This window comes from Myxine glutinosa, chromosome 1 (assembly GCF_964187855.1).
Source record: "Myxine glutinosa chromosome 1, kmMyxGlut1.1, whole genome shotgun sequence".
In the NCBI taxonomy this organism is placed as follows: Eukaryota; Metazoa; Chordata; class Myxini; order Myxiniformes; family Myxinidae; genus Myxine; species Myxine glutinosa.
This window is the reverse complement of record NC_136261.1, coordinates 386,962,114-386,978,682: the sequence shown is the minus strand read 5'-3', so window position 1 is coordinate 386,978,682 and position 16,569 is coordinate 386,962,114. Positions and strand designations below refer to the sequence as shown.

General features: G+C 42.4%; 1 protein-coding gene across 1 annotated transcript in view; it reads right to left on the bottom strand.

The window, feature by feature from the left end:
- The window catches only part of LOC137416225 (NACHT, LRR and PYD domains-containing protein 3), an 81,744-nt gene that overhangs the window by 21,555 nt on the left and 43,620 nt on the right, over positions 1-16,569 (bottom strand). The window contains exons 7-11 of the mRNA XM_068101785.2: positions 14,375-16,040; positions 11,632-11,718; positions 7,313-7,393; positions 6,902-6,985; positions 3,039-3,119 (exon numbers count right to left, since the gene is read on the bottom strand). Of these exons, the coding sequence (XP_067957886.2) occupies positions 3,039-3,119; positions 6,902-6,985; positions 7,313-7,393; positions 11,632-11,718; positions 14,375-16,040 (1,999 nt within the window). The remainder of the gene's footprint in view (positions 1-3,038; positions 3,120-6,901; positions 6,986-7,312; positions 7,394-11,631; positions 11,719-14,374; positions 16,041-16,569) is intronic.

Genomic DNA, 16,569 nt, shown 5'->3' with positions numbered 1-16,569 from the left:
ATTTACTTTGGAAGAATTCCCAGGATGAGTTGATGTCAGAGGTGGTAGAGATGTGAGACCAGTCCAGATGATTGATGGCTGCTTGAAGACCGTGCCAGTTGGCCTGAGTGAAATGCCAGACTCGTCGACGCTGATGAGGCTCCCTGAGAATGGTCAGAGAGATGTCCACTTTAAGAAGCACATGATCAGATGAGCTGATTGGAGCAGAAGAAGAGCACAGACATTTTTAGGGAAGTTCATCATAACCAAGTCCAGAAGAGAAGATGCTCCATTGACTGAGATCTGGGTCGGGAAATTGACAGATTGTGTCAGTCCCAGTGAGTCGCAGAAGTCCTTTGCTGAGGAGCCATGGCTGGTGAGAGAGGTACCCGCACCCAGCCAACTGGCATGGTGACAATTGAAATCACCACATATGAGGAAGAGAGAGTTGGGATGAGTAGATAGAAGTTGGTCCATATTATCAGACAGCGAGATGTAGATGGAGTCATCACTGTTTGGTGGACGGTACAGCACACATATGAACAAGAGGTGGGAGCGAAGGGGAAGCCATAGCCAGATGTATTCCTGGGGTGAGGTGGAGAGGGCAGTGCAGGGCGAGTGAGAAAGAGAGTTTTTGATAAAGATAGCAACCCCACCTCCAGGACGAGGCTCAGGTCTATCATACCGGAGGAGGGAGTAACCAGGAAGAGATATTAAGGAATCAGAGACATCTTGAAGGAGGAAAGTTTTTGTTAAGCAAATCACGTCTGGTTTGTCAGAAGCAACCTGTATGGAGAGATCAGTTAAGTTTGAACGAAGGCCCCGGATGTTTGAGGTCCATACCGTTAATGAAGAGGAAGGGGGGGGGGGCGTCGGATACAGAACAGGGGGGAGGAGGGATAGGGTAAGATGTGGAAGAGGAGGAAGAGGTAGGGAGAGCTGTTGAAGGTGTCAGAGATTTCAGAATAGCTCGGAGAAAGGGAAGGATGGGGCGGACAAAAGGTTTGATGGTGATTGGGTGAGGCACAGTGAGGTCTTATTTGAGGAGGGGGAAGAGCGAAGCAGAAGGTTGGGGGAGATGGAGATGAGAGTTGGAAGGGGGAAGAAGCGGGGAGGACGCTTTGAGGAGGAGGGGTGAGAAGGGGGAAATGGAGAAGAAATTAGGGTGGGGAGATTTGAAGGGGAGGGGTGAGGGGGGAGTTTATGAGGGGAGGGGTTAGGGGGGAGTTTAGGAGGGAAGGGACAAGGGGAGGTATTTGAAAGGGATGGGAAATGGGGGAGATTTGGAGGGGAGGGGTGAGGGGGCAGTCTGGCAGGGGAGGGGCGAGGGGGAGTCTCAGAGGGGAGGGGTGTGGGGTGAGTTTAGGAGGGAAGGGGCAAGGGGGGAGATTTGAAAGGGATGGGTGATGGGGAGGATTTGGAGGGGAGGGGCAAGGGGGAAGATTTGAAAGGGATGGGTGATGGGGAAGATTTGGAGGGGAGGGGTGATGGGGAAGTTTTGGAGGGGAGGGGTGATGGGGAAGATTTGGAGGGGAGGGGTGAGAGTGGATATTTGGAAAGTGTACGATTAATGGGAAATGAACATTTATTGCAAAATGAGTTTCTTGTGACCTTTGAGTTAAAAATACGTTTAAGGATGCTGGAGGGGGGGGGGGGGGTAGGGTGGAGTGCAGGTGAGTTTAGGGAATGTATGAAAGAGGCACTGTAAGAGATGGAATTTTTTTTTGGGATGAATAGATTTGGTGAGCAAGTCGAAAGCAACCTTTTAAAGAAGAAGAAGAAAAAAAAGGTGTTATAATACACGACAGAATACAGTACTTCAGGGGAAAGTTTAAACATTTAAAAGTTTAACAGTGAAAACTATCTGGGGAAATGGGGGAGAAACACGTGGTCGAAGAACGAACGAAGGAATAAGAACAATGAATAAACAAATAAGAACAACGAATAAGAACAGAGAAGGAAATGTGTTTATTTTTTTATTTTTTTTTGATTTGAGAGTTTGAACAAGGAAGTAGGCTATGGGGGTGAAAAGACTGGGAAAAACAGAGAACGAAAGTTATTGGAGCACAATCGACGGACCGCTGAGAGAAAAACAAAGCCTCAAGGTAGGACACGGTACAAGGCCTCAAAAGACACGACACAAATTAACACGATTTTCTCTACAGGTGTGAAAGATTTACACCGATAATTTTCCTCGGGACCCACTGTAGGTACACACACAATAAAATAAATACAATTTTGACGAAAATACAAATGGGAACAATTACTTAACTTCGATAGCGTGGAGAGCGTGGACAGCTGCGAAAAAACATAACCTCGCCGGCAAGACCGGAAGCGGAGGGAAAACAATTATATCATAAATTATATAATTATATAATTTATATAATTTTGGGATTATAACCAAAATAAATTATATAATTTTTATCATATAAATTATATAATTATATCAATAAATTGATAAACAATTATATAATTTTGGGATTACAACCCAATCCTTCTCGATAAACAATTATATATTTATGGAATTATATCAATAAATTGAACAATTATATAATTTTGGGATTATAACCCAATCCTTCTCGATAAACAATTATATAATTATGGGATTATAACCCAGTACCTCTCCATAACCAATTGCATAATTATGGGATTACAACCCAGTCCCTCTCTATAAACAATTATATAATTATGGGATTATAACACAGTCGCTCTCCATAACCAATTGCATAATTATGGGATTATAACCAAGTCCCTCTCTATAAACAATTATATAATTATGGTATTATAACCCAGTCCCTCTCTATAATCAATTATATAATTATGGGATTATAACTCAGTACCTCTCTATAAATCAATTATATAATTCCTGAATTACAACCCAGTCCATCTCTATGAACAATTATATAATTATATGAACAAAAGGAGTGCTGGATGTCATTTCTCACTATTTATATTTAAAATGGAGTTCATTTATCAACCTTATGATGGAAATTCACAAATCCGTGTCCAGTAAAAGAGAAGAAGAAAAAAAACAACCTCAATAACAGTGCAGAACTTACTGAAGCTCCTCCAACTTGATGATGTTATTCAGTTCCCTTAGGATCGACCCAGACTTAGTGCTCAGGCTACACATCATCAACCTGTGAAGAGATAAAAAAAAAACTTCAAGGAGTGAAACAAAGAAACCATCAGTAGAAAGTTCTAGATAAGTTATATTAGTAGGTTCTTTGTTCAAGGTTAAGAGATAATTACAGTTTTTCTTCATCACCGAAACACATTTCCTGAAACAATATCCTCCGTTACCAAAACAGTTTACACAGAAATAGACAACTATCGGGGACGCCTTTTCACGGGGGTTGTACCCTTCCCGCTCCCCCTCCAACTTGAGTCGGGGGCCAAATCTTCCCCCATTCTTCCCTGCTGCCCAGATTCTTCAGGACAGCACGGTCAGTGTGCCGATCAGTCCACATGGACCAGCCCTTTCCTTCTTGTCTTTCTCTCACTCTCTCTCTATCGCTCTCCCTACCTCTTTCTCTCTCCCTCTCTCCACCCTTTCTTTCTCTTTCTCTTTTTCTTTCTCTTTCTCTTTCTCTCTCTCTACCAATCTGTCATGGCCCTGACTTTTTGAAGGCAGGGGAACACCATCCTGAATGTTGGGGATTTCTGGATCGTTCCTGCGAGATCAATTGGCTGTCTCTGTGTCGCACGCGGGCTTGATCGAGAGAGCTGTCTGGGGCTATACAACAATAACAACAACAACAACAACACATGAATCAAAACTGTCTTGTGGGTTGCAAAACTACAAAAATATTTAGCAAAATGCAATAATGCTGTCAAATAGATGGAGGTCCTCAATGCCAAAAAGGAAATCAGAGCCATCTCCCTTGACATATATTGTGCCTTTGATACTGTCTGGCACCCCGCCCTGCTCACCAAACTCTCCTCTTATGCCTTATGGTATATCCATGGAAACCTCCACACATGGTTTGTGGACTTCCTCTCCGGTCGCAGTCAACGTGTGGCTCTGAATGCAATTCTCTCCATCAATGATCTCTCCGACTCTCTGGAAAATCCTCTCTATCTTTTTGCTGATGACTCCACTCTCTGCCGCTCCACATCTCAACCCTCAGATCAGCAGGCAGCAGCCTCTTCACTCTGTAGACCTGGATAAAATCACAAACTGTTCAAACAAGTGGAACATGTCTTTCAATCCTGACAAATCTCACACTCTCACCATGTCTCTCCAAAAGACCATCTGGAAAACCCTCCAATCTACTTTCTCAACAATCCTCTCGAAGAAGTTCTGTCACTCAAGCTTTGGGGTCTGACTCTTTGCCATGATCTTTCCTGGGAAAAACACATTTCCAAGCTGGCCTCCAAAGTCAGTCGACGACATCCTCCATTGTGCGAAGTCCTTCCTTGGCACCTCTGAGCTCCTCTCCACATACAAAGATTTCATCTGCAGCTTGATGGAATACTGCTCTCCCCTCTGAGCTGGTGCTCCTGCCTCACACCTAGCTTGGCTTCACGATGTATAAACCAAAGCTTTCAGAATCATTGGAATCTCCCGTGATGAAGCCGATTGTGAGGGCCTTTCACTCGCTCACCACAGGCAGGTTTGATGGTCTTTATTTCTTCTACCGACTCCTCTCCGGCCTAGCTCCCCCAGCTCTGTCTGTGCTCTGTCCCCCAAATATTCCTACAGGACACACAAGATCTGCCCGTAACCCACTTCTGGTGAAACTGCCAAAATCAAAACTCTCTTCTCACCTTCACTCTTTCATTCCTCTTTTGCCCACCTCTGGAACAAACTCCCAAACTCTCTTCAATCCCTCTCCTCCCTCTAGGTCTTTAAAACAACTGTTCATCACCATCGCTTCTCTTCCCCCATCCAAAACCTTGATCTTTTCTACCCCCATTACTATACTCCAAATCCACCTCCTTCAAATTCGGTTTTCTTTCCTGAAATCCTCTGCAGTGCCCATCTTGTTTATCCTTTATATCCCACCCCAAAACTCTCCCTGATCTCTCCTGTTGTTGTATATTTATTTATATATATATCAGTCACTATGCGACCCCCATATCATCAGTGGACAACCGCCAGCAAGGTGTCCCATACAGCTGCTGCTGCACCTTGCTGGGAGCGATAAGCACCGCCTGCCACACGGTAACGTTATCTCTGGTATCCACTCATCATATGGAGTCGACCTGGTTGCGGTTGGGAGTTACTAATAATGGTATCTGTAATCTGGTTCTCCAACCTAATGAGCGGACAGCATGACGTCATCGCCATGCATGTCCGCATTGCCTGCAAAGCTCCAGAGGAACCATCTAGCAGTGCGTCATTACGGATTATAAATCCAGATACTGTCACAAGTGCATAGTGACTGATATAAAAACCGAAAGGTTCACAGAGTTACAAGTGTATGGAAAGCCTCACTGCGTTGCCCTGATGAAGCCCCAACAAGGGCGAAACCAGGTCGGTAACTGTGAGTTTTGCATGCACTTGTGACAGTATCTGGATTTATAATCCGTAATGATGCACTGCTACATGGTTCCTCTGGAGCTTTGCAGGCAATGCGGACATGCATGGCGATGACGTCCTGCTGTCCGCTCATTAGGTTGGAGAGCCAGATTACAAAAAAAAAAAAAAAAACACCTTTAGAGGCCATTTTTCCCCGCAAGGCGGGGGTTGGCCTTTTTCGGGAACCATGGTTGTTGTTGTTTTTTGGTCCCCTTTTTGAAGCAATGTTTTACGGCCGGATGCCCTTCCTGACGCCATCCCTTTTTGCCGCCTTTAACGACAAACAGGGAATTACCAGTGAACTGGTACTCAATTGGCCGACCTCGGAAGGATGACAGGCTGAGTCAACCCCCCTGGCGTTAATTCAGCGATTGACTGGGATTCGAACCCAGGATCAGCCGGCACCCTAGCCGCTAGCCCAACACCAGGGTTGCACTGCTAGATGTGGGAGGGTTAGTATATAATGGTATCTGTAACCAGATTACAGATACCATTATATATATATATGTATATATATATATATATATATATATATATATATATATATATATATATATATATATATAAATATATATATATATATATATATATATATATATATATATATATATATATATACATACATACATACATATATATATATATATATATATACATACATACATACATATATATATATATATATATATATATATATATATATATATATATATATATATATATATATATATATATATATATATATACATATATATATATATATATATATATATATATATATATATATATATATATATATCATATATATATACGTATATATATATATATATATATATATATATATATATATATATATATATATATATAAACTACAAGAAATGAAACTACAAACCATCATATATATATATATATATATATATATATATATATATATATATATATATAAACTCCAAGAAATGAAACTACAAACCATCATATATATATATATATATATATATATATATATATATATATATATATATATATATATATATATATATATATATATATATATATATATATATATATATATATCTCATGTTATACGTGTTAGCTGTCATACGAGACTAGATGAAGTATACAACAAAAAAAAAATCCCCTGTACAGGACAGGCTGTCCCTTCCATTCCCATTCCTGAACACAAGCAAAGTACCAAATTCAACAGAAGGTTCACCTGGAGAACATTAGGTTCACTTCAAACTCACTTAAAACTCACTTCAAACTCACAAGAATCAGAGATTGTGACATCAACACGTGATTGTGACATCAACACTTAAAACTCACTTCAAACTCACCAGAATCAGAGATTGTGACATCAACACGTTTTTATTCCCCAAAACAAATCCGCTTTAAACTCACCAGAGGATTCGTAAGTTTGTTTTGGATTTCAAGCCTTCCATCAACCCCTCCAATCCCTCATCACCGATGGGATTCCGACTCAAACTGATGGTAAAGGAGGGAAAGGGAAAAACCCTGAGGTTATCATTCCAATAACAACATGGACTACTTTGGGAATACTTTCACCATTTCAATAGTTATGTTTATAAATCAGATCAACACCAAATAATTATGAGATTATAACCCAGTTCCTCTCCTTAAACAATTATATAATTGTATGAACACAGGAAGTGTTGGATTTTTTTTTCCTTCCATGAAATGTCTAATCATGTTAAAAATTGAGTTTTTTTTGATAAACCCTGTGATGGCAATTCACAAATCTGTTGTGAAAGAGAAGAACAACAAAATCCTCAATAACATTTCAGGACTCACTTAAGCACTTCCAAATTGTTGATGTTACTCAGCTCCCTCAGGATAGGCCCAGACTTGGGACCCAGTTGACATCCCATCAACCTGTGAAGAGATAAAAACTCCAAGAAATGAAACTACAAACCATCAGTAGAAAGATGTAGATAAACTAGTTCTCTTAAAAGGTCGTTTATTACAGAAAGATTAAATAACCTGAAAATCAACAGGTTGAAGGTCACATGACTGATAATAGTATATATTCCTTTTCCATGTGGTATCGTCTCATGGATTCTGGTGGTGAAAGAAGGCCGCATTCCAGTGGATTGGGAACTGAGTACCCTCGTCCCTCTATACAAGGGGAAAGGTGACCCTCTGGACTGTGGCTCGTATCGAGCGATAAAGTTATTGGAGCATGGAATGAAGGTATTGGAAAGGGTGTTGGAGAGGAGGATAAGGAAGAAAGTGAAGATTGACGAAATGCAGTTTGGATTTATGCCAGGAAGAGGAACGACAGACGCGCTTTTTATTGTAAGGCAGTTGCAGGAGAAGTACATGGAGAAGAGGAAGAAGTTGTTTCTTGGGTTTGTTGATCTGGAGAAAGCATTCGATAGAGTTCCACCCGAAGTAGTGACATGGGCATTGAGGAAGTTAGAAGTGGAGGAATCGTTGATCAGAGTAGTGATGGCAATGTACAAAAGAGCATGCACAGCTGTAAGGACGAAGGACGGGAACAGTGGTGAGTTTGAGGTGAAGGTGGGAGTGCATCAGGGGTCGGTACTAAGTCCACTACTATTTGTAGCTGTGTTGGAGGTGCTGGCTCAGAACGTAAAGGAGGGTTTACCGTGGGAGTTGTTGTATGCAGATGATCTGGTGTTGATTGCGGAAAGTACGGATGGACTGAAGGAAAAGATGAACAAGTGGAAGGAATGTATGGAGACAAAAGGTCTGAAGGTGAATATCGAAAAGACGAAGGTAATGGCAAGTGGTAAAGCATGTGGGGAGGTGGAAAGAACTGGGAAGTGGCTGTGTGCTGTGTGCAGGAAGGGTGTCGGAGTGAACTCCATTCAATGTGCAATCTGTGCTGAGTGGGTTCATCAAAAATGTAGTGGTCTGAGAGGGTCATTAACCAGTGTGGCAGCTACATTCAAATGTAAGGTGTGCACAGAGGGAGCTGCAGATGGAGGAAATGTTGAGTTGGATCTTGGAGATGGCGTGAAACTGGAAGGTGTGAAAACATTTTCCTACCTCGGAGATGTGCTGAATGGAGAAGGTGGATCAGACTCGGCAACGGTTGCTGGAGTGAGATGTGCATGGAAGAAGTTTCGGCAACTGAGTGGCATGCTGATGAGGAGGGGATTGCCATTGAAGCTGAAGGGAAAGGTGTATGCTGCATGTGTGAGAAGTGTTATGATTTATGGGAGCGTGACATGGGTCATGAATGTAGAGGAGCAACGAAGGCTGGAAAGGGTGGAAATGTGAATGGTTCGGTGGATGTGTGGAGTGTCGTTGAGAGAGAGGAAGCCAAATGATGAATTGCGAAAGATGATGGGAATAGAGCCTGTGATGGATGCTGTGAAGAGGAACAGGTTGAGATGGTTTGTCATGTGTTGAGGAAGGATGAAAGTGACTGGTTGAGAAGAGTGATGGAAATGAATGTAGAAGGAAGTAGAGGACGGGGAAGACCGAGAAAGACTTGGCTGAAGATGGTGGAAGAAGAAATGCGGGCAAGGGGGTTAACAAGGAGAGATGCAGAAAATAGGGCAAAATGGAGAAGATTGTCATGGGGACCGCAAGGCTAACCCCTGCCCTAGCAGGGAAAATGGCCTTAAAAGGTATGTTGTTGTTGTTGTTGTTGTGTATCGTCTCATGGATTGTGGAAACAGAAATTTGTACATAAGAGCTATGATAGTAATGATTAAAATTCAAAATATTTTTTTCAAAAGAATGAATAATTCAAAAGAGATATAATGATGAAATTGGAATATATTTTTTGTGATTTTATTATTGACAACCCTCAGAATTTTTTTCAAGATATCGGATTGAAACTTACACCGCATACTTGCACGCATGTATAAACTACAGACGGCCACTGATGTTGGCCGATTAGGCCTGGCCTAATCGTCGCAGTCGGCGTTCCAATTCATCCCAAAGATGTTCAATGGGGTTGCGCTCAGGGCCCTGTGCAGGCCAGTCAAGTTCTTCCACACCGATCTCGACAAACCATTTATGTATGGACCTCGCTTTTTGCACGGGGACATTGTCATGCTGAAACAGGAAAGGGCCTTCCCCAAACTGTTGCCACAAAGTTGGAAGCACACAATCATCTGGAATGTCATTGTATGCTGTTGTGTTAAGATTTCCCTTCACTGCAACTAAGGGGCCAAGCACGAACCATGAAAACCAGCCCCAGACCATTATTCCTCCTCCACCAAACTTCACAGTTGGCAATATGCATTTGGGCAGGTGGCATTCTCCTGGCATCCGCCAAACCCAGATTTGTCCATTGGACTGCCAGATGGTGAAGCGTGACTCATCATTCCAGAGAACGCATTTCCACTGTTCCAGAGTCCAATGGCGGCGAGCTTTACACCACTCCAGCCGACGCTTGGCATGGCGCATTGTGACCTTAGGCTTGTGTGCAACTGCTCGGCCATGGAAACCCATTTCATGAAGTTCCCGACAAACAGTTGTTGTGCTGCCGTTGCTTCCAGAGGCAGTTTGGAACTCCGCAGTGAGTGTTTCAACTGAGGACAGGTGATTTTTATGCGCTACGCACTTCAGCACTCGGCGGTCCCGTTCTGCGAGCTTGTGTGGCCTACCACTTCGCGGCTGAGCTGTTGTTGCTCCTAGACGTTTCCACTTCACAATAACAGCACTTCCAGTTGACTGGGGCAGCTCAAGCAGGGCAGAAATTTGACGAACTGACTTGTTGGGAAAGGTGGCATCCTATGACTGTGCCACATTGAAAGTCACTGAGCTCTTCAGTACAGCCCATTCTACTGCCAATGGTTGTCTATGTAGATTGCATGGCTGTGTGCTTGATTATATATACCTGTCAGCAATAGGTGTGGCTGAAACAGCTGATTCCACTAATTAGAAGGGGTGTCCGCATACTTTTGGACATGTCATGTATCTGTACTGGAGGTGAGTGTGTCTATAGTTTATACAAGTTCTAAAACTTGGAGTGGAATAGGAACATGATGAAGATTATGAGATTTATAATGAAGATAAAGACTTAATTTAATAATCAGTACAGAAAGCTCTCAATGAAGGTTCATGTTTTAGTAGAATAAGAAAACAGATACTTTCTGACATGTTAAAGATTCCATGTTGATTTGATAAATTATTTGTTTTATTCAACTTTGAGAAACCGAAACTGAGAACATTTTATGGACTTTGTACTCAGTATGAAGGACTCGTCCTTTGAGCACAACAAACACAAAACACGAGGATTTTCCTTAATTATTGGGATCAATAAGTGAAACATTTATTTATATAATTAATGTAAGGTTATATAATATCCCATTGATACATTGACCTTCACAGAACCTCAACACAAAGTAATTATTAAAATCACATCATCTATCTATAATTCCAGTAATCTCTGTGTGTTTGTTTGTACGTTTGTACGTTTGTACGTTTGTTTGTTTGTCTGTGACCGCTGTTTCTCGACAACCACGGGTCCGATATACTTTTAACTTGCCAGGTATATTGCTGGGGACCCGAGGATGTGCCTTTTCAAGGTTTCATATTAATCGGACAAGTAGTTACCGAGCTATGTCCAAAAAACGATTCAACCAATCAGAGAGCAGCGAACTATCGCGTGTGCCGAACGTGGCGGACACACTCTGCCTCGGATGGCACATTTGAGAGCGTATTCATTTATTTCACGTTTGCAAACTATGTTGCCGTTAAACTATGTTTTAAAAAACTAAAACCAAATCATTCATTTGCGATTTGCGACCTTCCGGACAATGAAGACTTCACTTCCGGCAGCCAATCACAGAACGCTTTGTTGCGTAGGCGTGGCCGATGTGAGAGCGAGCGTGTGCGCCATTCCGTGCCTTTTCAAGGTTTCATATTAATCGGAGGAGTAGTTACCGAGCTATGGCGATTTCTTTACCAAACTCCGCGAGCCGTTCGCTTTGGACCAAACCATTGCATGTAAATAGAGGGGGGGGGGGGGATATAATTTTAGATATATATATAGTACGGGCATTGGCAAGGAACGGGCACCCACGTACGGGCAATGCCCTAGTTTATAAAAAAGGGGAAACCTTTATGTTCAAACATCCCAACGATCCATACACAGGCACTCGTCTAAATGATACACAGGTACTCACCAGAGTTCTTTCAGTCGGTTTGGTTTGCTCACCAGGGACTTCATCAGAATCTCCAAACCTTCAACACCAATAGACTGGCCATTAAACCTGTAGAGAGAGAGAAGGCAGAGAATGAGGTGGACCCGTTGATTGAGACAGATTTCAAATGTGCACAAAAGGATTGTTCATCTTTTGTATGCAACAGGTGGTTGCAGGTATCATCATTTGCTGGGGTCGCAGCTGTGCCAATGCAGATTCAAACCCAGGATAATCCGTTTAGAGGTGATTGCAGTGCCCAAACCTCCAGGCTATCCTCGCAGGCCTACAAAAAGTCTTGTGTACAAAATACGAGGAAATTCGGAAAGAGCAAAGGGTGAAGGGATTGGTTTCCTCAACATCAAGATGAGCATGGTGGGAGGTAGGAGCACCAGCCCAGAAGGGAGAACAGTACTCCATTAAGCTGCAGATGAAGGCCTTGTAGTTGGATAAGAATTCAGGTGTGCCAAGGAAGGACTTTGCACAACGGAGGATTTCCAGTCAGAGTCTAACGTTAACAGGCAAACTCGGATATGCAGATTCCTCTCCCATCTATCTTATTAACAATCCTCTTGAAGTTCAGTCACTCAAACTTTTGGGTCTCACTATCAGCCATGATCTTTGTGCAAACGTCTCCCTTTATTTTGTCCATCAACCCTGCTGCTGGTACGTTTCACTTCCCCAAACCCCTTCCCACCACCTTTTCTACTGTGATTTTCGTTCTATGAAGTCCTCATACCTTCAGTGTCCTCGGTCCTCCATGAGCCTCAATAATGAATTCAACAACAACAACAAAAATGAAATAAAACGGTCTATAGGTAAGTTGGTTTGGTTGTTTAACTTCATGTCATTCCTAAACGGCTGAAAGGAATGAATTGAAAACTGATTTTCTGTTCTCGTGGGATGCACAGGAAGGCTTTAGGGGGTTGAAAAAAAAGATTCATAGTCCCGGTGGTTCAAGGTTGGATGGAGTAGGACCCCTATTTTGTCTACATGAATGTATCATATAGCAGCACCTGGTTGAAGCCAGTATTACCAGTTAATGAAGAAAAATCAGAGATTGTAGACCCTCGCTAGCACGTGCTTGTGTGATTAATGTATTTTGGGTCCTCAGGGTCTTTTGGGTTCTTAGGGTCTTTTTGGTCATGGATTTTTGGGTCCCCATGGAATTTTGGGTACCCAATGGAATTTTGGGTCCCCAGTGAAATGTTGGATCCCCGTGAAATGTTGGGTCCCCGTGAAATGTTGGGTCCCCGTGAAATGTTGGGTCCCCGTGAAATGTTGGGTCCCCGTGAAATGTTGGGTCCCCGTGAAATGTTGGGTCCACGTGAAATGTTGGGTCCCCGTGAAATGTTGGGTCCCCGTGAAATGTTGGGTCCCCGTGAAATGTTGGGTCCCCGTGAAATGTTGGGTCCCCGTGAAATGTTGGGTCCCCGTGAAATGTTGGGTCCCCGTGAAATGTTGGGTCCCCGTGAAATGTTGGGTCCCCGTGAAATGTTGGGTCCCCGTGAAATGTTGGGTCCCCGTGATATGTTGGGTCCCCGTGAAATGTTGGGTCCCCGTGAAATGTTGGGTCCCCGTGAAATGTTGGGTCCCCGTGAAATGTTGGGTCCCCGTGAAATGTTGGGTCCCCGTGAAATTTTGGGTCCCCGTGAATTTTTGGGTCCCCATGAAATTTTGGGTCCTCATGAAATTTTGGGTCCTCATGAAATTTTGGGTCCTCATGAAATTTTGGGTCCTCATGAAATTTTGGGTCCTCATGAAATTTTGGGTCCTCTGGGAATTTTCGCCTTTGGTTCCTCTGGGTCTTCAGGGTCTAAGAGTCTCTTAGATATTCAGGGTCTATTGGGTCTTCTGATTCTTTGGGATATTTAAGGGTGTTAGGGCTGTAAGGGATTTTAGAGGTCTTCGTGGTCTTAATGGGTATCTGGGTTGTAAAGGGTCTAAAGGGTAAAATCTTATAATAGAGCAAACGTATATGGTTATGTTTATATGCAACCAAAACGACTTCTTCTTCTTCAAATTAAATTAACACCCAAAACACAGTCCGTGAACTCTTAATTACGTTTAGATTGCTGAGACCCCTCAAACCTTTTATGACCCGTTAAGTCCCCCAAGATCCTCAAGACCACCAAGACCCCTGAAGACCCAAACTACCCTTAACGACCCAAAATACCCTGAAGACCCAAAACATTCAAAACACTCAAAACACCCCAAAGACCCAAAAGCCCCTGAAGACCCAAAATACCCTGAATACCCCCAAATACCCTGAAGACCACCAAAGACCCTGAAGACCTCGAAGACCCACAATACCCCCAAAGACCCAAAATACCCTTAAAGGCCCTGAGGATCCAAAAGACCCTAATGCAATACCTTCTCCTCTGGCGAGGGTAATTAAAGAGCATTTGATAATTACAGGATATAACTTCCACCATATCAAATCTGTAGCTGTTGGTCTCAGACGGTGGTTTGCAGCAGCTTCATGCAATGGAGAAAAGAGAAAACTTAATTCAATAACATTTTGTTCACAATGAAGAAAACTTAAATGGACCTGGGCTGTTTGGATACATGGAAAGAAGTTTGGATAAGTGATGGAGAAAAAAAAATACAAATCTTTTTACAAATCTTTTTACAAATCAAGTGATGGAAGTGTGGGTTTTAAAGAGTGAAACTCATACAGAGATTGGGAGAATGGACAGTTTGGCAGAAATTAAAAAAAATGACTCACCCAAGCCTTTCACACAGAGGGAAGGCTGGAGCGAGAATCTTCATCCTTTGTGCGCGATCCGTGGAGCCGAGTTTGACCCTCCACGAATTCACGGGTTTGTTTGCGGTTTGAAGAGCGTAAACCACCACGGTGCAGTCCAAAGGAGAGGTCATGTTGTGTGTGAGTCTTTCAAGCTTCACATCCTCCATCATGGTTTTGGTAAATTCCACATCCTGGAGCTCGAACACACAGTGGAAGCAATTCAGGTCTTTCTGTTTGTGTTCTTGGAGCCAGGAATGGATTTCCTCTTTTGGTTTTGTTGAAAATTCAAAATGTCTCCCAAGGGTATCTCTCTGTTTATCAGCAAACAAACCAGAAAGGAACTGCTGAACAATCCGAAACCGATCATCATCTCTGTTATTGGACTTCACAAACACTTCATCCACACACTCTTCACATTCAGGCAAGAGGAAGAAGAGTGCTGCGAAAAACTCCTGCACTGTCAGGTGGAAGAATTCATAATGGCAAACACTTTCAACTTCTGTCTTCAGGAAAACCTCAGAGAGAAATGCTGGAGGGATGCTTGTGATGCCGTCACTCTTCAAATCTTCATCACTGAACAAAATTTTTCTTTCCTTCACTCCATGGAATGCCAAACGGCAGAGACTAAGAAGTAAATCTGGTGAGCTGGTGATGGATTTCCCTCCATGGTGCTCCAAATGCAAGTGGAGGTAAAGAGAGAAAAGTTCAGTCATTGTTTTGGGTACAGGGTCACGTGTGCTCCCCTCATGGGAATCAAAGTACCTGCCGAGACAGGTTGCGGTGATCCAGCAGAAAACTGGATTAAAGCAAAGAGATGATAACACCTCATTTTCTGATACATGTTGTAGAACCTGCTTTGCTTTATCCTCATTTCCGTATAACTTCTGAAAAAATTCCTCGGTTTTCTCATGAGAGAATCCCACAATCTCAACCTTACAAGTAGATCTGGGATCATAACATACATGTTGCAGCCATTGCAGACCCACAAGTCTTGTGGTCACCAGTAGAGTTCCATGACGAAGAAGAGCATCCTGTAAAAGTCCTGCGATGATCGATCCGACCTTGTTTGCTTCTTGTGGAGATTTACAAACGTTGTCAAAATCTAGAGGATGTTTCATCTCATCCAGAGCATCAAGAACCAAGAGGACCCGGGAAGCATTTTCCATCAAATCATCAACAACCTCCTTCAGGGATGGATATTCATTCAGGAGAATCTTCTTCAGAGTGGTTTCATTTGATATCCGGTTCAAGTTCCTACATTTCAAAAGAATCACAAAATCAAACTTGTTTTTGATCTTTTCATCATCTTCTGCCCAATCAACAACTAACTTTTTACAAAGCATGCTTTTTCCTATTCCAGGACTACCAAACATCAGCACCTTGGTCACGTGCTTAACCCAAGACTCGTTTTGCTTAAACAGGTCCTCCATGGAGACTCGATCTTCATTAGTCTTTTTCAGATTGTACTCTCTACTTGGTTTCATCATCTCGTGCTCTTGTGATTCAATTTCTGGTTCGCTCTTCACAATTACGGGTTCCACAAACCGATCTTCAAGTCTCATACACCCTCCTAGTGTGACGTTGTAGTCTCTGATTATCCTGAAGTTTTTCAACAACTCTTCCTTCAACTCTTCTTGAGCTTTCCCTGTTCAGAAATAAAATATAAACAATGTCAGAATTAGTTGGATGTCGAAATCAGAATTAGTCGCCCCAGATGTTGAACCATCGTGAAACACATTTAGAGAAATGGACATACACAAAACTCACAATTAGGTACAGTCACGTGAAAAAGTAAGTACACCCCATGTAAAGTTTTGACTTTTTCAACATATTTCAACATACAGCTATTTGATCTTCATTTCAACAATATTGATTGATAAAGGTGATATAATATAACAAATATCATGAAGCATTGACATTTTGTGGTCCATTGTATAATATAAATAAACATAAATGCAAATTTCGCATGTGGAAAAAGTAAGTACACCCTTGGCTCTAATAGGTGGTATTGCCCCCTTTGGCAGAAACAAACTCAAGTAGGCGTTTCTTATAACTGTCTAACAGACTCTGACATCGACTGGGAGAAATTTTTGCCCACTCCTGCATGCAGAATTCTTTCAACTGTGTGATGTTTGAGGGGTTTCTTGCATGCACAGCTCATTTCAAATCCCCCC